The following is a 23,006-nucleotide window of genomic DNA, read 5'->3' as shown; positions in this document are numbered from 1 at the left end:
CTGTGCGGACCCCAGCGCAAATGTTCATTTGCCCAAATCAGTCTGGCCTGGCGGTGGTGTGGTGTAAGAGGGGGTCTTACAGTCGGACGACGTGCACGCAATTCGTAGTGACGTAATCGGCGGCGTATCGTTGATACAGATACACGCCTTCCTGTAGTTTGTTGGAATTCACCGTTGACTGCTGTAGCTGTGATGTGTCTCCTCCTGAGAACAATCAAACGGATGTATCAGTCATTGTGTTGTGATGTCACCCTGGGCCTACCCGATCTGGGGCGATCTGGGACAGAGTCAGTCAGTTGGAAGCGTAACCAGAGGTAGGATATTGCCTTTTGGGATACCCCAAGACGTCTAGCAACATACCGCTGTGATCGTCCATTTTGTAGCAGTGCCATGGCTTGATGCCGTTGATCATTACTGTGACTTTTGCCTCTACCCATGCTTACAACGAAGATGAATTTCTCCATTAACATCGGGGAAGCAACTGCAAACCTTTTTGAAGATGATTTGCATGAGGATCATGCATCACATTGCTGAAAAGCATGCGCAATCTCGTGCATGTGAAGAGCTGCGTTTTGATGTAAAGTTTTGTTAAGAATTCGAAAATTATTACTTTTTTTTCGTGCTTTATTCAACTCATAACAAAAATCTTTTCAACGTTGCGAAGATGGTTTACAGTGAAGCAGTTCATGTGTAAACAGTGCCGTTAAACAGTGTTAAATATCATGCACAATCGAGTTTGGAACCGTTGACTGAAGTTAGTGGCTATGTTTACACTAGTGAGTCTAAACTTTTGATGGGTAGTATATATTGTCACATGTCGATTTCCAAGTTGAAACAAGATCGAAGTTGAACTAAATCTACTCGAAACAATTCAGTGGGAATAAAAAACTAACAAAGAAAGGTTATGCAATTAAGCGTAGTTTTATTTAATCATGTTGTTATGTAGGTTTACAAATAAATACATATAACTGCAAAGAAAACTGACAAAAGCAGTATAGTATGAGTGAGTGAGTCTGGTTTTACGCCGCTTTTAGCAATATTCCAGCAATATCACTGCGGGGACACTAGAAATGGACTTCCATTTGGGAAATCCATGTCATGTTTGTCCAGTATTTCATCATATATTGTATATGTATATGAAGTATGCAGTCTGGTTTAACATTGGTTGGTTGGTTTGTTGTTTTACGCCGCACTCAGCAATATTCCATCTATATGGCGGCGGTAATTAATCGAGTCTGGACCAGATAATCCAGTGATCAACATCATGAGCATCAATTTACTCAGTTGGGAACCGATGACATGTGTCAACCAAGTCTGCGAGCCTGACCACCAGATCCCGTTAGTCGCCTCTTATGACAAGCATGGTTTACTGAAGATCAATATTCTAACCCGGATCTTCACGGGTCTCTGGTATAACAATTTAACACGATAAAATATTCCCTTCGATAAATGCGCACAAAAAGAAACGTTTCTTTTCTTTTCTCGTGATACAAATAAATTATTAAGTATTTTCAGCTTTCAAACATCCTCTGACTACGGAAGGGGGACCTCATGAAATATAATTTATCTTGAGCGCACAAGTTAGTATATTGAGCGCACAAGTTAGTATCTTGAGCGCACAAGTTAGTATCTTGAGCGCACAAGTTAGTATCTTGAGCGCACAAGTTAATATCTTGAGCGCACAAGTTAGTTATCTTGAGTGCACAGGTTAATATATTGAGCGCTCAAGTTAGTATCTTGAGCACACAAGTTAGTTATCTTGAGTGCACAAGTTAGTATCTTGAGCGCACAAGTTAGTATCTTGAGCGCACACGTTAGTATGTTGAGCGCTCAACTTAGTATATATTGAGATACACTGCTTCATAAGCAGTTCATGTGGAAGCAAGGAGGAGCGGAAACGCGAACTGATTCATGCTTATTTCAGTCTTGGGTTCCAATACAAACACATAACACATCTTCTTGTCAAAACTCAGGGTATAGTATAGTACGCCACTTGAAAGCGTATTCTGAGGTGTATGTCCCTCTCGTACCAGATACCAGATTTGCTGATGTTACAGTGAATGAGTGAATACGGTTTACACCGCTTTTAGCAATATTCCAGCAATATCACGGTGGGGAACACGAGAAATGGGCTGCACACATTGTACCCAGCTTGGGGAATCAAACCCAGGCGTGACGAGCGGACGCTTTAACCACGAGGCTACCCAACCGCCGCGCTGATGTTACATACTTTATTGCGGACGACTTCGACGATCTGAACAAAGACATGGTTATCGTTGATGCATCAAAAATGTATTCAATGCGGTTTAATCGTGAAACAGGATACTGTACGGTCGTTGTTGGACCCGAATGGTGTTGAATTTCGCTCAGGACACTGTCTTCATCGACGTCTTTATTCTTCAACTTCCTGTGTTGTTAAAACATGTTAAATAAACTACAACACACATACGTATACATAAGGGATTGATACGGAAGAAGTGAAACGGGGAACACGGTATTTTAGTAAGAAATAAAGTCGGTATATATGCTATACGTGCACATACTAATGGATCAAATAAATCAGGCGGGTTTTAAATGATATTGTACAGAGTTAAACTGCCATTGTACCCACGTTAGGAAACATTACTGATACATGCAAACCAAGACTACAGACTATAGTTCCCTGAAAGTGGTCGACTTTACTTCCAATACATCCGACATTAGTTTTATAATTAAGATAATTAAGTATAACACTCAATGTTTACATTTTTCATGGTCATGTAATGCTATATATACATAATAAAGCCGTAGCAAAAAACAAGTTATCCAAGTGTTCATAATTCTATGTACCAATATAAGAAGCAAGTAAAACCACTATTCATCCCTGCAATAAACTCCTACTCATGTTTATGTTTTAATTCTTATTATGACATTACACATACCTAGGCCTGCTTTATGTAATAAAGCAAAAAGTGGTAAAATCAGATACAAAGAATAGTATTGACAAGCATAAAGACGATGAACGTTTACATGATAAACATTATCAATGTTCATGATACATTTGCATACTTTTACATAGTCTCATCATAAACACCTATTGTTATCTCCGACTTTGCATCGTTTGAAATCTTCCAAAAGGATATAAGTTTGTACATTTTAGCCAGCAGTCAAGCAAATGTGCGTTCCATTAATGCCATTAGATGCTAAACACAGAGTTGAGCGCTCAAGATATTAACTTGTGCGCACAAGATACTAACTTGTGAGCTCAAGAGATATTAACTTGAGCGCTCAAGATAACTTAACTTGTGCGCTCAAGATACTAACTTGTGCGCTCAAGATAATTAACTTGTGCGCTCAAGATATTAACTTGTGCGCTCAAGATATTAACTTGTGCGCTCAAGATATTAACTTGTGCGCTCAAGATATTAACTTGTGCGCTCAAGATACTAACTTAACTGCGCTCAAGATAACTAACTTGAGCGCTCAAGATATTAACTTCTGCGCTCAAGATACTAACTTGTGCGCTCAAGATAACTAACTTGTGCGCTCAAGATAAACTTGTGCGCTCAAGATATTAGCTTGCGCTCAAGAACTTCTGCGCTCAAGATACTAACTTGTGCGCTCAAGATAACTAACTTGTGCGCTCAAGATAAGTAACTTATGCGCTCAAGATATTAACTTGTGCGCTCAAGATACTAACTTGTGAGCTCAAGATAACTAACTTGTGCGCTCAAGATATTAACTTGAGCGCTCAAGATACTAACTTGTGCGCTCAAGATAACTAACTTGAGCGCTCAAGATATTAACTTGTGCGCTCAAGATAATTTTATTTTATGAGGTCCCTTCAGCGCTTCCGTATCTGACAGTATGAAAAAAGTAGAAATTAAATGTTTTGATTCGAAATATTTTCTGTCGCAAGAGAGCGAGTTCTCGGCGCTAAGTCGAGGAAGAATTACCTCCCTTCGTAAAGCAAACTCACCACGTTGCGCTTCAACTCGCATGACTCTGCAGAATAACATTGATTGACACACAAATAGGTCGTCTTCCTACAGTGGACAGTCATATGGTGGAAGTTCACGTGGTGGTCCACAGATTTGTTCTATGTGTGTTGCTCTATGCACACGCTATCAACACTGCAACCGACAGGGTTAGTATTCACTATTTATCCGAGTTAACACGGGGTCAAAGTTTGCCGTATTCGATCGCATGTGAACGTATAACTGGGAACAGGTGTTCTGTACGAGCATATGTAAACGGGCGCAGGTACGGTTGAGGTCGCCAGTTAAATACCCGTATATACTTCAAGTGTGCATATGTATGTTTGATTATATATAATTTGATAACAGTAAGTGTTATCATACAGTCCTGTCATCTGGTGTTACCGTATTACCTCTGTTGGATGTACTGGCCTCTATTAACACAAGCCGCTGACCTGGCCTCTGGTTCAGGGGCAACTCACTTACTTACTAAATCCAGATTATGCTAAGCGTCTATATGCAGGTCAGTCTGGATATCAATCACCAAGATATCACAGATATAAAAGGGGGCGATGGGAAAGTCTAGTGGTTAAGGCGTTCGCTCGTCACGTCGAAGACCCGGGTTCGATTCCCCACATGGGTACAATGTGTGAAGCCCATTCCTGGTGTCCCCCGCCGTGATATTGCTGGAATATTGCTAAAAGTGGCGTAAAACTAAACTCACTCACTCACTCTCAGATATAAAAGTTTTTTACACAACAGCTAACTGTGTTCATGGAAGGAACGTTTCAAAGTGTGTCCAATACTATTCTACTAGCTATACATCATCCGTGCACTTGGGCCCAGTGGATCTGTACCTGAACTGTTCTGTTATAAATGCATGAAAATTGTTCTATTTCTCGTCTTTGTAAATACTTACTTGAATGGTTCTTAACAATTGGTGTTATTGCTATCTAATAAGGTTAATCAAATGTGTTAATGATCTAGCCCTCAATCAGTTACGGCTTGCTGCACACAGGTGCCACACAGGGAATCAATCGATTGATTTGCCAAGAGCCACAGAGGGCATAAACCGCTGAAACCAGTATAAAATGTGTAGGCGTCCTGGATGTTATCGCTTATCTACACCTGGAGATGCCAGGAAAGACGAGAATGCTTGTCAGCATTCCCCTGTTGGTCGGTCGGTGCTCGTGCTATCAACCACTACCTGTTTTTCTAGACCTGAATATCTACCGGCCTTCGCGATAGAGCTGGAACATCGTGGCTCGACAGGAGATAAACTTTGTGCTTCATTGTGGTATGGACATTTCTGGCTACATAGTGAGGTGAGGTGAAATTGGGTTTTACGTCGTACTTGAGAATATTTCTCTCATATGACGACGTGCATGCGTGTGTATGTGTATGTGCGGCTGCTTGTACTAGCCTAGACCTCAGCTGGTTTTATAGTGCTAGCCCACTGAGATACCATGCCGCAGTGAAGCATGAATACCCCACTCAGACACATTATACTTACTCCGAGCCGACCAGTCCTTGTTGTACCCATTAATGCCGAGCGTCAGGCAGGGACCAACAAGTACCATATTTTAACGTCTTTTGGTATGACTCGGTCGGGGATCGAACCCGCGACCTTCCGCTCTCCGGGCGGACGCTCTAACCACTACACCACGGAGGCGGTCTGGCTACATAGTAATACGTCACTCATCATTTACTTCCTGTTTCTCCGCATAACTTGTATCAGAGGTAATGCGGAAAATATATAAGAACTCTATCCGATGCATTATTGAAAAGTTGCAGTTTCCATGTAAAGGCTCCTATTTTCACTTTATTCCCATCCTTGTTATGCTCGGTATAGCCCAGTTACACACGGATGCGCGTGCTAGCTGATGTGTACAGTATACAGAGGTAACTGACCAGTCCGTACCACAATGATACGGTGTAGGACACTATTCACCCACATGGCGAAACAGGTAAAACAGGTGTGTAGATGATAAGACAATACTTGTTTAGTGTTTACGGTAAAACACAAGCGTCATTATACAACCAAAATAGGTATTTTATGCCACGGATTCCGGCAGTTAAATATTGGTCCCAAGGAACCTATGCTTGTCGTGAAAGGCGTCAAGGTGGAACGGGTGGTTAGACAAGGTGATGTGCTGAATACACCATGGTGACAGGTAAAGGCGATATGTATGAAGTGTGGTTTATTCTGATGGTGATCTTTGTCGGCATGCGTAATCGTAATGAATTCTCCCTCAGGCAATGTTGTCGGGTTGCTGTGTTAAACTAGGTACGCTTTACTGCCCTGGCGTCACGGGGTGTATTTTATTTTCTTACTTGCACAACTGTTCTGAAACACTGGCGTACAGAACTCTCGTTTTACTGGTTAAATACAGCGTTTGTTATAAATGTTACTGTTCAACCTTACACAATACTATATATGATAAATGTAGTCTACTGTATTTCCTGTAATAAGACCTCGATGGCTTTTTAATTTCACTGAGCCGCTTTAATATTTCGTGTCTTACCTCTTGCGTCTCTACAACGAATTGGATCCCCGTGTGCCCAACACTCTTTTTGATGAGGCGACTACATGTGTCGGATGGCCGGTCCCGGTGCTGTGGTTGATTGATCATAATATCCATCTCTTATGTCTTGTGTGTGTTCAAACGCGTTCGTTTACACACTGCCATGATAAAGGTACATGTCTGAAAGTTCACATCCCAAAAGGACGCGCTGTTCCACATTTTGTTCTTTTGAACCTCAATAACTCATTAACTGTTTATGAATGAGTCCTATGTAGTCGGCTCTTATCACTTATGTAGTGTGTGTCTCCATTTTCACCCGAAACCAACGATGATGCAACTGAGACTAAGAACAGAGAACGGGAGACCAACAGTAGCTAGTATCAGGGACCAAAGGTTCATACGATAGGGTCCAGTGACTGTTAGAGCCGGGGACCAAATGTAGCCATAACCAGGGATCGAGAATATCTAGAACCGGAGACAGCTTTTATAAGGCATCAAATCGATGTAATTACCTGGTATTGCAGATGATGCGAGCAGCTCAGTTTGAGAAGGGTGGTCCCGAAAATCTGTACGTTGCAGAGGTAGCCAGGCCTGCTCTCGGTGAGAGACAGGTTCTTATCAAGGTGCATGCCTCCGCCATCAACAGAGCCGATACATTGCAGGTGAGTGACAGTTATGACAGGTATCTGGAATCACTATGTAGCAAATCTTAATATTTTGTGTCTCTGAAATTGTCAAAATCCCATTATAGGGCCCGTAAGTCTCGCGAGGCGCTACTTCCGGTGATATGCATTCAAGAACCAGTTCTGTTGACAGATATGCACGTGGTATTCATGCAACATAGTCCAAGTGTTTTTGTAGCCTGTTGCATGTCACAGTTTTCTAAGTCAGACAGCTTGTGTCGAGTATGATTAGCCAGGACATGCCCCTTGTAACAGTGCTGTCGCCTTTGCCGTAAAACGGAAGTACTAAAGTCTCGCAAAGTGCCGTGACGTACTACCCTTATTCTCGAACCTTAAGGTAATAGATGCAGATGTATAATGAATACCTGTATGCACGCGACTTGACTGAAGTTCAGAGATTCACATTGAAAGACTGGACATTCAGACGAATGGGTTATTTTTACCATACCCATCTTCATCCATAAGCGTTCGCGAGCAATGTTAGAGGAGTTGTATGCCAGATTTGTGGTCATTGGTAGTAACACGTAATGCCCATAGCGGCAAGACGTGACCAGTACCCATGTGAAGCTCTGAACATATCAATCAATCCTTGTTTGGGTACATTCCCAAGGCCATTCAGAAATATACATTTGGAGAAGAAGTAAACTAAATTGATATTTGCTTTCGATATTGTTTCAATTTAAGAATGCTTTTGACATGATTCCTCAGAGAAAGGGTCTGTACCCACCCCCTCCGGGCGAGAGTGACATTTTGGGTCTAGAGGCCGCAGGGGTCGTGGATTCTCTTGGACCAGGATGTTCTGAGAAATGGAAGATCGGCGATAGAGTTATGTCCCTTTTGTCAGGTACGATCCAGCCATTATTTTGTCATAGTGATTCGTTCTATATTATGATCACACATATAACGTTAATAACAGGAAACTGCATTATTATCGTGGAATACTTTCTTAATCAATTATTTCGTCGCAGTTTTGTCTAAAGGTTGTCAGAGCACTCCTTACTAATACAGAGGAAGGTGGTATTGGGTAACCAAGGACCAAGATCGTGACTGTTAAATATACGATATATATGAAACGCCATGCGACTAAATCACTACGAAAACAAACTATAACAATCATCTGTAAACATCCTGTGTTCAGGGGGAGGTAACTCTGAGTACGTGGCCACTCCCGAGCAGCTCCTCATGGCAATACCGGAAGGGATGGACTACATTCAGGCCGCAGCGATCCCTGAGGTTTGGCTGACTGCTTACCAGCTGCTGCACTTTGTGGGTAAGACTCTGATAAGTACATATCTCAGACGACCACTTCTTCTACTTCGTTGGTAATGCGTTCTGATGTAGAATCAAGTGTGTTTGACAACACAACTGTTCCTTCACATTTGCTGATTTGGAAGCACATCTGTCTATGCAAACATGCCGTCTCCAACAGACGAGATTCTGATCAAATTCATGGCCTAAATAATCTATAAAAGATCCCAGACAACCTACTATAAATATAAACCGACAAATTTTGCACCTTCTTGGGATCGTTGCAGTTGCACAATAATAACGCAGTGCTTTTAGGGGAGACCTCTTAATATTGTACCTGGTCAATGCATGACTTCTTATGGCGCTTTCTTCTCCAACAGGCAAGGTCCAGTCGGGGGAGACAGTGTTGATTCACGGGGGAGCCAGTGGAGTGGGAACGGCTGCCGTACAGCTGGTATCCCTGGCTGGTGCCAAGTCCATAGTGACAGCAGGGTCAGAAGCCAAGATCGCGACTGCCGTATCCCTTGGGGCCTCACAGGGGTTCAACTACAAAGAGGGAGACTTCAGTCAGAAAGTTCGAGATGCAACAAACGGTTTGGACTATTAGCTCTACGGTTTTCGTATCGATAATTTAAGTCAATGAATGGGTCATTACATGTAACGTTTTAGAAAACTAGCAGCTCCTTTTGCGCCTGAGACCGGTCCACAGATTCTACCACAGGGGCGCATCTAGGATTCTTTAAGGGATGATCTGTTTAAGTAGGATCTTTACAAAATGGATGGTTCAGAAGGGCATTTCAAATTCTGAATTATTGCCGTTAGTGGGAGGGACGGCAAAGCCGACAGTCAGATGTAATATGTAGTCTTCTCTAAGTAACATAAAGTAACTCGTGATTTCCGGATGGCAATGGCCTTTTATCCCAGTGAGTGAAACATTTAATGAGTGAGTGAGTTTAGTTTTACGTCGCACTCAGCAATATTCCAGCTATATGGCGGTGGTCTGTAAATATTCGAGTCTGGACCAGACAATCCAGGGATCAACAGAATGAGCATCCATCTACGCAATTGTACGATGACATGTGTCAACCAAGTCAGCAAGCCTGATCCCCCGATCCCGTTAGTCGCCTCTTACGACAAGCATGGGTTACTGAAGATCAATTCTAACCCGGATCTTCACGGGACAATAATGTCACTGGTTGCCTATCTCTACATTCGATTGTCACGTGCAGGGAATCTAAACAATAGGTCCCAAGTACCTCACTCTTGTGTGAAGCGGATTTCATGAGGATTTGGTGGTCAAGTGCTTCAGTTTCCGGTTTAACCTGGCCCTTCAGTTTCCGGTTTAACCTGGCCCTTCAGTTATACCTGTTGATAACAGGGGCGTCAGTCAACATTCAATCACTATTTCATTTGTTTTTTCATTTCTAACCATCGACTCAGTGACTCATATCCGTCTGTACAATGCGAAACATAATGAATGGATTACATTTTAGATGGTAGTAGCATTTACATTTTTCATTTTAGCACATGTTCTTCATCCACAGGCAAGGGAGTTGACGTCATCCTTGACTGTGTGGGCGGGTCCTACTACGAACAGAACATGAACGTCATCGCCGTGGATGGACGATGGGTGCTGTATGGGTTGATGGGTAAGGATGGAGGAATGCTGAGTAACCACCAGGGCATGAAGATGGGGAGGCAGCAACATGGTTCAACAACAAATATATAATACAGGGCATGCACATCTGCAGGAGGCAACACTGCATCAGGATCTGAACACATAACAATTCTATCCAGCTCCATGAATGAAGGGAAGTCGTAATGTATTAATGACATCAAATAACGGGCAGATCATCTGAAGATCCGGGTTAGAATTGGTATTCAGCAACCCATGCTTGTCGTCAGTGGCGACTAACGGGATCGGGTGGTCACTGACAGGGTCGCTGACTTGGTTGACACACGTCATCGTATCACAATTGTGTAGATCGATGCTCAATCTGTTGATCAGTGGATTATCTGGTCCATGCTCGATTATTTACAGACCGACACCATATAGCTGGAATATTGCTGAGTGCTGCCTTGAACAACAAACCGACTAACCTACTAACTAACATTGATCCAACATTCCTGCCAGCCATATATCATGAGTAACGTCCCTTTGAACAAATCCGTCCAAATTCGTAACTCAACTGCGGAGAGGGATCGATACTCATGATGTCGATCATTGGATTGTCCGATCCAGACATTACCGAGTGCGGCGTTAAGCAACAAATAAAAACAAAGCTAAAATATAAAAATAATTAAACCACAACTTATGAGCTTTTTAAAGTTTATATATTATCTTGTTGCATTTGTAGTCCCTTCAAAATTAAAAACCTAAGAATACAGTCTCTATCAATATGCTCAATTGGTCCAGGGATATTTTGGTAAAAAGAACAGGACAGATGCTAAGTGACAGAAACGGTTGTTAAAACTCCCACGCATATGTTGCAGTAATTATAGAATGCATTTTCTGTTGTCAGGGGGAGGCAATATCAGCGGGGACGTGTTCGCAAAACTGCTGCGTAAGCGAGTGTCTGTTACAGGGACAACCCTCCGTGCTCGATCTCTTGAGGTAGGAAATCTAATACAGGCAACACAAAAGTCATCTTCTATGACAGTCCTCTACACGACAGTCAAACACTATAGTCATCTCCTATGACAGTCCTCTACACGACCTTCAAAAGCTATAGTCATCTTCTATGACAGTCCTCAACACTGACAGTCAAACACTATAGTCATCTTCAATGACAGTCAAACACTATAGTCATGTTGTATGACAGTCCTCTACACTGACAGTCAAAAGCTATAGTCATCTTCAATGACAGTCAAACACTATAGTCATGTTGTATGACGATGTTGTATGACAGTCCTCTACACTGACAGTCAAACACTATAGTCATGTTGTATGACGATGTTGTATGACAATCCTCTACACTGACAGTCAAACACTGTAGTCATCTTCAATGACGGTCCTCTACACTGACAGTCAGACACCGCCAGCGGTCTTCACTGACAGTCCTCTCTGTTGACAGTCAAACACGGACGAGTCGTATTCACTGAAAGTCCTCTCTGTTGACAGTCAAACACGGACGAGTCGTATTCACTGACAGTCCTCTCTACTGACAGTAATCTCCTCGGACAGTCAAACACTGACAATCCTATCTGACTGTTACCGCCAACCTTGCTACTGTCGTATCATTAACAATCTATCTTATTTGCAAATTATTAAAAGTGACCTAAGCAAATATGTTGCTTTTTAATATGTCCCACTTAGCTGATATTGTGTCATTTCAGGGTTGCTTTCAAAACCTGTCCTCTCTGTGGGGATTTTGATGACTTGCTATGCTAGTTAGAATCGGCCAGAATGGATAATCCATGGATCATCAGATCCTGTTTGCGTGAACCGTTGTTAATGCTTACTGTAACTGGTCTGTTTGGCCCAGACCCGTTTCATTTACTTGTATTTCTTGGGTTGTTTTTCAGTACAAGACCAAGCTCGTTGGAAGCTTCATGCAAGACGTGCTTCATCATTTCATCTCAGGCAAGGTGAAGCCGATTGTATTCACAACATTCCCACTGGAGAAGATCGGAGATGCCCACAAAATGATGGAGGAAAATAAGAATACAGGGAAAATAGTCATAGAGGTTAATCAAGATCGGGATAAGAAAGATGAACTGTGATTAGTCCGATATATGTAACGATTATTGTTTGCCACTGTATTTACATGTTCAGAAAATAATTAGCATTGATGTAGGAAATTAGAAAATATATTTGTAAACAATATCGCCATGATATGATTGATAGAATATATTCAAGAGGATTTGTATACATTTTACATTGTGCATGTATATATAGATACATGAATATATTATATTTGATATCTTGAATAAACATGATACAAGACTAATGCTATTTCATTCAGCATTTCATGCCGGCCTGTGACTGATACATCTGGACCAGGTAATCCAGTGCTTGATATTATCAACTTCCACTCCCGATCCATTAGGTGGCATCAGTCATCACTATAGGCTGGTATTGACTCATCTTAGTCCTGTTTTCTGGAGGGATAGTGGCGGTGGGGTAGCCTTGTGGTGAAAGCCTTGCTCGTCACGCTGGACACCGGGTTCCATTCCCCACATAGGTACAATATGTGAAGCCAATTGATGGTGTTCCTCGCCGTGGTATTGCTGGAATATTGCTAAAAGTGGCGTTAAACCATACTCTATTATTCAGGAATGAATCAATATTTCAAACCAAGGACAGTTGTGCCGATGATAAACTACTCGTCTACAATATACGTACATGTTTAGTACAAGCAGCGGTGTTTCTATCAGTGGGGCACTATTTGTACAAGAACAGGGATCCACCTATTATCAGCATGGAATTATATGTCATCCATTATGTTGGAATCGGCCTTCTGAATTTACAAAATGATAAATCAAGTCCTAAGTTTGGACAAACGACGGTTTTTTTAAATGTGTGTGTCAGGACACTTTGTTTAGAATGCTGAATAAAACTCATAAAAGAAAATATACCGAAGGCATGGTTAAACACTTATCAATATGATTTATTTTTTGCCTCATGCATATTGTGCTTGTATGTTTACCAACACATTCAGAAAGAAGCATTTCTCTGTACAAACAAACTTGAAAAGTGTCATCACATTGCTGATACTACCTTCAGGGGCGGTGGAGTAGCCTAGTGGTTAAAGCGTTCGCTCGTCACGCCGAAGACCGGGGTTCGATTCCTTACATTGGTACACTGTGTGAAGCCCATTTCTGGTGTCCCCGCCGTGAAATTGTTGAAATATTTCTAAAAGCGGCATAAAACCATACTCACTCACTCATTTTACTTCCTTCATGTGAATTCATTGGCTTTCCTTTTGCTTCATTAAATTGATAACGGTGTTACAAACTGTACCAAACGATGGACCAGTCAATCCTCCAGTTTTGACCATTGTGTCAGTAACCTAGCGTGATTCCGGGTAGGGTTAAGATCTACAACAATCCATGCTGGTGGTAGGAGGAGACTGAATGGATGGAGTCAGTGGCTCAGTGACTTGTTTCACTGCGTGTCATTGTAACCCGATGGCGTGGGTCGCTGCTCACAGTATCGACCACTGGATTGTCTGGTCAAGACTCAAATACTTTCAGGCCAATATCATATAGCTAGAATATACCTGGGTGTGTTACAACAAACAAGCACGCATGCACGATCATTATGTTAATTCCAGAGATCCCGTTTTCAGCCTGAAAATATATGCATAAAATCTACACTTTCACTATTTTATCAACGGAAGAAATAAAACTGATTCAAAGAAGACATTTCTCCGAACATCAGATCACCACGATGATAGTTAAACTTCACATGTACAAAGCACAAAAAACATGACTAGGATCCCTGTCTGCGATAAGGAATACATTTGTGAAAATGTTCACTGGGGTAATTTAGGTACGTTGGAAAACCAGACTTCGTCTGGGGCATTGTGGTCTTGGTGCATAGCTAAATATTATTAAAGATATTTCTGCAAATTGCACAGTGTGTAATCAGCTAGATAACGTGGCTCATTATTTACTGCATTGCCAAAAATATGTAAAACAACGTAAGGCGATGGTGGAATCTCTTACATCTATCAATATTGACATCTCATTGAATGGACTGTTGTGCTCAAGGAATATCACTCGCAATGATATCCAGAATGTCATTCTTGATTATATACATTAAAGCATGTGGCAGCACTACTACTAGGGCTGCGCAATATAACCGGTTTACCGGTATTTACCGGTTCAGACATGAAAACGATACGTATTGCAATACGCTGATCGAAAACCGGTATTTTGACTTGCATTCAGAAAACTTCGTAACACTCGGAAATCTTCGGATATTTCCTTGTTTCATTTGTGCCAATTATTATTCACATTTTTATTTTTAATCATGAATACAAGTTGTCATAAAAGCTTAATCAAGCACAGTGATTTTGCTCTGTATTTGCTCTATAAATCAAGCATTACTTACTACTACTATTTCTGTTAAATATTTACCCGTGAAGATCCGGGTTAGAATTAGTCTTCAGTAATCCATGCTTGTCGTAAGAGGCGACTTATAGGATCGCGGTCAGGCTCGCTGTCTTAGTTGACAGATGTCATCGTTTCCCACTCAATGCTCATGCTGTTGATCAGTGGATTTTCTGGTCCAGACTTGATTATTTACAGACCGCCGCCATATAGCTGGAATATTGCTGAGTGCGGCGTAAAACTTAACTCACTCACTCACTATTTTTTATTCTTTACATCCTCGGGGTTAACGATATCCAGTCTATCAGATGTTGTGAAACTCATAAATGGAATCTAAGGAGAAGGTGTAATGGGTGATAGAGTACTTCACTCGAATCATGGCTTTACCCAGTCAGGGGTTCTAATTCACTACATCCTGAGAAAGACACAACCTTAACAAGAAAATGTCAAAGAGAGAAGAAATGCCGACTGTCAGACAATAACCTGGGACTCGGCTTGGGGGAAGTAACTGGTGCAGTACACGTCTGATCCCGCTTCGTTGTAAATAAAGAAACACTCCCTGGGAAACAGAAAAACCTTTTGATCAGCTGCCAAATTGTTTGAGTTGTTGATAAATGCCGAGTTAGAGAACTACGCGGACGATTCAACAACACATGCCGTGTATTTCGTCAGTGGATAATTTGCTTGTTTGAGATCTCAGCACACAGTGAAAAAGCTAACAGCTTTGTACATTGCATGGTGGTGCAATTTGTGTTGGATCCATTTGACGAAGTACAAGTTGAAGGGATACAGACTCCGTCGCTAAACACAAAAAACATTATTTAGGTTCCACATCTTGGGCTACTCCACAGCTTGAGGTCGTGATGTGTCGTCTTAGATGTGTCTTCAGCATCCCATGCTTATCGTAAGAGGCGAAAAATGGGATCGGTTGGTCAGGCTTCCTGACTTGGTTGACAAATGTCATCGTATCCCAATCGTATTTCATGCTGTTGATCACTGGATTGTCTGGTCCAGATTCGATTATTTACAGACCGCCGCCATATCGCTTGAATATTGCTGAGTGCGGCGTTAAACAACAAGCAAACATGTACATTCTCTGAACATAAATCACGATATTTAGGTAACATGGGTAGACCACTTTTATGAAAGTAAATGAGTGAGTTTAGTTTTACGCCGCTTTTAGAAATATTCCAGCAATAACACGGCGGGGGATACCAGAAATGGGCTTCACACATTGTACCCATATGGAGAATCGAACCCGGGTCTTCGGCGTGACGAAAGAACGCTTTAACCACCAGACCACCCCACCGCCCCTTTTCTGAAAGGGTGTGGTGCAGTTCATAAAATTCTACGTGTGTGTAATGTAAATTTTAAAACAAAAAAAAATGTATCAGATAATCAAGACGCCATCAGCTGCTGTATTACGAATACGTGTTACTCAACGTTACATCAAATCCTATAGTCTTAAACAAAGAGATACTCGGAAATAGCTTAATGTTTCCAAACTTGTAAGAGATATTAGTTTCTGTTATAAGTTGTTTAGGGAAAACATTAGGTATGGCAGCAAAAGTTATAACCGCTTACGATCTTAACGAACGATAGGGCTGAGGTGGGAAGCTTCCTCCTTGAGGGTTTTGAGATCAGAAAAGATCAGTGAAGCACCCTGAAAGGCTTCCACTTGGCGGGACTGGTGTGTTTTCAGAACACACTGCGTTTCTTAACTAGGGGCGGTGGGGTAGCATAGTGGTTAAAGCGTTCGCTCGTCACGCCGAAGACCCGGATTCGAGTCCCCACATGGCATGGGTACAATGTGTGAAGCCCATTTCTGGTGTCCCCAGCCGTGATATTGCTGGAATATTGCTAAAAGCGGTGTAAAACCATATTCACTCGTAACACTCAACAAACTAAGAGAAAGGTTCGGTCACGTGATATGCAAATTTTCTTGTGGCAGGGGTGTCATGCTATGATAGTGTGTGATAGTGTTTGCAAGCGCCTTGTGATATTTGTTCATGTGCGAATGCAGACAGAAAGTGATCGTAAATTAATGCCACGCTTGTCTAAAAACTTAGGCTTCTTTTGATACTATACCAGTAAGCGTGTTGGCATGGAAACTAGCTACCGAGTCGTGCTAATTTGTAGAACAGTAATAGCAGTTGTAATCGGACTTGGATGGGAAACACAATGCATCCCTTGTGTGTATTCACACGGTGTAGACCTGTAGCTTCAAACTTGACACGTGCTGAAGATACGTAAACACTTGAGTGAGAGTAACGCATAACATCCCATGGATGAGGGAGGGAGAAAAACGGAGGCATATCATGTTCTCTGTGTAGTACGTTTTACACGAGTCAGCTGTAGACTTGCCAGATTGTTTCTTCTCAGGATAGCGGTAGCGAATGAGTCTTACCGTAGTTGTCATTAATAACATAATATCAAGATGAGTTGATGTATCGGGGGAAAGGATGTGTTGGCAGTAAATAAGGAATTCGTTTAATTCATTAATTAGGTTCATATTAACCAGCCCACGGGAATGAATACGATTTCGGTTCCGTCAACAATTTCCAAAATGTTATAAATATATCGACAGCGGACACCTATGATTGGTCAGGAAGTCTTTGAAGAGTAACCTGTTAACACATGTTGTGTTACGCCGCAGGTGATACCATTTTAAAACCTACTACAACAACCTGTTATAAGGAACATACGCAAGGGTTCACTCCCTCAGGTTTTCGTAACACAACACAAAATTCGATCCTAAAGTTAGCCGCGGCTTGAGCAGTGGAATCTAGACGGGGAGATGTAAGAAAAAAGGACCTGAGACATCAGTCAAATACCTTCCACATAGCTGGAATATTGCAGAGTGCGGCGTTAAACAGCAACAAAAAAAGGAAGAAAAAACCCATGATGTTTGATGATAGCCACCTGTGTGACAACACAATGTAAATTAACCAGTTTGCAACAAGCACCGTGCAACAAGCACCGTGCAACAAGCACCGTGCACAAGAGAAAGGTTTTGCTGCTTCCATCATTATTCTCAAATTATCGCGCTTGCAATTTCATTAAAGTCGTGAAATCAAATCTTTGAGCTCGCTACTGCTTCACAAACATCTGGGGACATCCCATTGGAAGTCAGAACGACGTTTAGAGGACTTTGAGAACCATTGAAATGACTAACTGGATTCGGCTTGAAAGGGTCTTCATCGACCCATGTGTTTCACAAGAGGCAACTATGCTTGTCGTAAGTGGCGATTAAGGGGATCGGGTGGTGAGGCTGCAGTGATCGGGTGGTGAGGCTGCAGTGATCGGGTGGTGAGGCTGCAGTGATCGGGTGGTGAGGCTGCAGAGTTGGTTCATATATGTCCTGGCATCCTAACGGCGTAGATCTATACTCATGACGTCATTCACTAGACTGTCTTTCCCGACTCGACTATTTACATATTGCAGTCATACAGCTGGAATATTGAGTCAGGCGTTAAACAACAATGAAAACTACCTAATAGGAAGTCGCCAACGAGAAGGCAGCATTCCCGAGCTTTGGTGACTTCATGCCAGGCTATGCTTTACGAACGCTAAGTTCTCGATTTAAAATTTAGGAACTGGACATAAGAAAATGTTAGGATGTCCAGCAGTTGGCCATCATTGTATTTTAGTACTTCCCAGGGGCTATGGAAAGTCTCTTCCGTTTAAATGGATATCCAACATTTATGAGGATTTGCCATAAAGTAACAGAATCGAACCCGTCCTTTAGCGACCCGAACTAATGCATTGACGACATGCCTACACTGTAATATCGCTGAACAATATATCTAACACGTTGGAACGTTAGTATTCCTTCCAGTGAACTGACATTTTATATATTAACTCGTACATTTGATAGGCTGCGTATCACTTCAAACAAATCGACCAAAATCCAAGAGGAGAGAACTCCATGACATCTGTCAGATGGCCGACATGATATAAGTCACTTTATGAATTACTTTAGTTTGTGTGTTTCAAACCTAGGTCTCATTCAGGTTTCAGGGGCTCGTTCATGCTAAGCCACCGTGGTAAAGGCATTTCACAAACTAAATAGTTGGCAGCTGGTACACATTTTCTTTTACGGTTCTCTTTCTTTGAGGTAATGTTTCTCCTCGCGTACGACAGAGCATAATTCACAGAGCAACATCACTAGTGTTAGAGATTGCTCCAAGTATACCTTAGAGTATACGTTATTTTTTAGCTATTGGGTAGCCTAGTGGTTAAAGCGTTCGCTCGTCACGCCGAAGACCTGGGTTCGATTACACATATGGGTACAATGTGTGAAGCTCATTTCTGGTGTCCCCCGCCGTGATATTGCTGGAATATTGCTAAAAGCAGCGTAAAACTAAACTCACTCACTCTTGCATACATGGGGAATATAGTGACAGGAACCTGTGAAAGCGCGACCACACTTCAGGACGTCGCAGTTGGCTCTGAGTATTACCACACGCAGATGTACGGCACGTTAGGAATAGAAACCAACATTTGCATATCGTTAAGGTTCGCATGCGAGAACAATTATTTTTGTAATTATAAAAAGTACGTATATTTTTCCTCCTATTTCAAGCTTGAGCCTAAACTGTTAACATTGGAGCATACTTTCAGGGTAGAGTTTCTTGAAAGACTCTATCGAATGGCGATGTTTGTTTGACTTTGCTCGTGTGGATAACCTCAAAGCGAATGTTTTGTCACGAAGTCTGTTGGAGGTAATCACAAGCTTGACTTAACACGCAACGTGATAGCCCTCATGTCAGAAGCAAGATCTGACAGTTTCCTACACATCGTGCTGTGACAATTGCCTCTATCGTAGACATCGAGTGCAGTCCGAGCTTTCACGTCAGTTGGTTTTTCGGCTTCATGAGAATCAAAGCATAGAGGACGACGTTAATGTCTATTTCTGTTATTCAAGAACCACGTCATTATGAGCAGGTGAGGTGAGGTGAAATGTGGGTTTAACGTCGTGCTTGAGAATATTTCGCTCATATGACGACCATTATCAGCAGTACCCATACACATACATGATAGGCCAGTGCGGACTCGCAGTTGCGCCCCTTGGCAAACACAGGATCTGGTTCCGAAACTCGCATTTGCCTCGAAGCCTTGTTGTGTTACCTAGAAACGTGATCTGGACAAAGATAAGATTCCAACTCTATGTAACTGGTTTCGTGCCCCGCCAAATGATTCAACTCAGCGGCGTCCTGGGAATACCAGCACTGCCTTATCCCACCCTCATCCCTTCAGGACATATTCATGCTCCAGGTTTGGCAACTTTTACTGATTCCCCATGTCTGCATCAAGGGATACATGCAACCACACCAGTGTTACAACACTGACGGGGCGGTGGGGCAGCCTAGTGGTTAAAGCGTTCGCTCGTCACGCCGAAGACCCGGGTTCGATTCCCTATATGGGTACAATGTGTGAAGCCCATTTCTGGTGTCCCCAGCCGTGATATTGCTGGAATATTTCTAAAAGCAGCGTAAAAATAAAATCACTCAATTTTGCATACATGGTGAAAATAGTGACAGGAAACTGTGCACGTGAGTTCAAATTCCAGATTTGCGTTTATGATGTTTCTCAGTTTTTAAGCAACATGATCGTGCTAAGCTAGAGATTTTCTCCAACAAAGAGCTGACACACACTGGCAGAAGTGATAATGTTCAAAGCAGCTCCACACACAGCTCGCTCTCTCGCTCACAAAAATTACATTCTTGGGGCCTGTTTCACGAAGCGATAGTAGGGCTACGATGTCGTAAACCAATGTTAAAGTATGGGAGTTACGATCACCTTAGCGCTACAAGCGCTTTGTGAAATGGGGCCCAGGTATCTGTACACCTTCAGCCTTGGCTTCCGGTCCACAATAAGACTAACATCTATTCTCTGAAATGAACATCTTTTACAGAAAAAAATAGTTCATAGTAAAAGAATAAAATATAGAGAAAAGGAGCCCTGCTAGAGTTGCGCTTTCTTGGATATACTTGCTTCAGGGTCTGTATGACAGACTAGTCTACACAGCGAACGTAGGGCTACGACTGTGGTAGGGGCATGTTAAAGTGGGGGAGCCACAACCGTCCTACGGCTGGTTTGTAGGATGGGGCACAGCTCTCTCCAGTTATGAGGGATGGTGTTACCACTGTGTCAGACAATGCCGAACGCAATCCCACAATCAGGAACTAATCACTGCTCTTCTCACAGATTCAGTCAGAAACTTTGTTCTCTGTGTTCCTTTCTCATCATTTAAAAAACATTTGGTCTTCACCTTGAATTAGTGTTAGATCTGTATGCGCCTGAAGATATTCAGGGAGATCTGCCAACGTTCGTGACATGGCATTTTGTCTGCGCTCACCAAAACAACCCACCAAATCAGCTAATAGGAGAAGAAGAATTTAACATTCAGACACACACCCAGGGCATATTGTAACCCAGATTAATTATGGTGGATATCGGAGTAGTAAACCTCCGTGTTATCCTAGTTTGATAATGAACTTTACATTTCTGCGACCGGCTTGTTCCGATCTGTGTTTGAATAATTATTTTGTGATCGGGTGGTCAGGCTCGCTGACTTGGTTGACACATGTCATCGGTTCCCAATTGTGCAGATCTATGCTCCTGCTGTTGATCACTGGATTGTCTGGTCCAGACTCGATTATTTACAGAGCGCCGCCATATAGCTGGAATATTGCTGAGTGCGGCGTAAAACTAAACTCACTCACTCACCTTGAACACCTGAGGCGGTTTTACAGCGATCACGTTCAACAGCAAAAGCAGTTCCTCAAGAACTGACACTTCGAAGCATATGTTTTCTCTTCCAAAATGATCTCAGAAAACTAGAAAATATTCTCTGGCAGACAGCTTTATAATTAGATCAAGCGAAAACTCAACATAGATTTTATTCTTCTCAATGCTCACTTTATACTAATTATGTATTTGCATCGCCATACTCATCCTGCTCGCTTGGTCCATGCACTGAGAGCGAGCCAGGTCGAGGTGTCGTGTGAGGTTAGTTCACCTGTATATTCTCACAGGGAATAGCTGATAGCAGAATGCATGCACCGAATGCAAATATTGGTACACAGCGGAACAAATCACGTCCTGATCACGTCTAGCAGTTGACGCGCTACGTCAACAGAACGGAATGTCGGAATGCACAGTGGGCCCTGGTGCAGCTGGTCGTAATTCGGTGATGACATACGGACACAACTGTCGCCTACGTTGAGACACATTTTCATTCCCCGCACTCAACTCCGGATACAACTTGCAAAACAACGCTTTTAAGATCCGCCTTTCTTCGTACACATAAACAATAAATTTTGTCTCCACGACAAGGAGCTACAGTTAAGTTAGCCATATCCTGCTTCTGTGAGCCCACGTAGGTATTCTGAGTCAGACTGATTCCATGTTAACCATTGGTGCTGACGGAATGTCACCGTACCCTGGCTTAACGTATAAATGAATCCTTTGTTTCGCCCACACTTATTGACAGGGCGTTGTTAGGTGTGGTGTAAAACCTTACTCTCTCAGATGTTAGTGACGAGTGAGTATGGTTTTACGCCGCTTTAAGCAATATTCCAGCAACATCACGACGGGGGACAACAGAAATGGGCTTCACACATTCTACCCATGTGGGGAATCGAACTCGTGACGAATGGTTTAACCACTAAGCTACGCCACCGCTCCTCAGATGTTAGACTTGGTGTGGAGGGTCCAGGCCCCGATTTCTCGAAACAAACTTAAGTATGAGTTTCGACTTAAGTTAGAATTTTTACTCAAATTTGAGTCCCAAATTTGAGTCCCTGGATGAACTGAAATCGATACTAAACTAAAATTTCAGTTTTGTGAACAGAATAGTTAATTTGTTTGTGCCTTTTTATTTTATAAATGCAGCTGAGTTAAAATTTCAGCTGTTTCAAATTGTCAAAGTCAGTTTGAAATTTGTTACAAAAATTAAGTTTGTTTCGAGAAATCTTAATACATTTTGGATCGGAGGATATGTTGCGAGGGTGCCCAGGTGATCTTTTCTCAGGCTATCACCCACTATACTGTGTTTGGTCCGGGTTCGAATATTCAGTCGCAGCATAGTTATGATAGTGCTGATTGTTGCGAAACACATGGACCCGTTCGTGGTAAGGTCAAGAATAGGAACCAGTGGTTGATCGCAGGATCTACTGGGGAACCTCTTTGAGAGGCATTTCAACCATCAACAGACTCAGCAACCTGGCACTTGCTTGATAACGGTGTTAGAACCTACACCGACACGTCGCTCTCACAGCAATAAAGAAGTTGTTCATCCAAATATTGTTATCCTTCCTCTACTGGGGAAAACTGACAAAATTAACATATGCATTCGTCCTCAAGTCTAAAAAACGTAAAGTCAAAACACGGCTCTGTACGATTATTTTGAGGGCAGATTTTGCGAAATACAAATAGTTTACTTGTTCACATTAGAGTAAGTCCCATTTGGAGTCCGGTATAGTAATTGTCCAACCTTTCTACTTACACTTGTCGCAAATAGTGATCAAAAT

General features: G+C 42.2%; 1 protein-coding gene across 1 annotated transcript; it reads left to right on the top strand.

Annotated features, from left to right (window-relative positions):
* Positions 1 to 3,935: 3,935 nt before the first annotated feature.
* LOC124282692 (quinone oxidoreductase PIG3-like) lies at positions 3,936 to 12,213 on the top strand. The gene is made up of 8 exons (XM_046718715.1): positions 3,936 to 4,126; positions 7,006 to 7,143; positions 7,873 to 8,008; positions 8,303 to 8,434; positions 8,793 to 9,005; positions 9,957 to 10,061; positions 10,935 to 11,026; positions 11,938 to 12,213. The coding sequence occupies exons 1-8, from the start codon at positions 4,043 to 4,045 to the stop codon at positions 12,133 to 12,135; spliced, it is 1,098 nt and encodes a 365-aa protein (XP_046574671.1). The 5' UTR covers positions 3,936 to 4,042; the 3' UTR covers positions 12,136 to 12,213.
* Positions 12,214 to 23,006: the final 10,793 nt, after the last annotated feature.

The sequence above is a fragment of the Haliotis rubra genome, unplaced genomic scaffold (assembly GCF_003918875.1).
Source record: "Haliotis rubra isolate DU_JTF1 unplaced genomic scaffold, ASM391887v1 Scf300, whole genome shotgun sequence".
NCBI lineage: Eukaryota > Metazoa > Mollusca > Gastropoda > Lepetellida > Haliotidae > Haliotis > Haliotis rubra.
The sequence above is the reverse complement of the archived record's forward strand: the minus strand, read 5'-3'. Positions and strand labels throughout refer to the sequence as shown.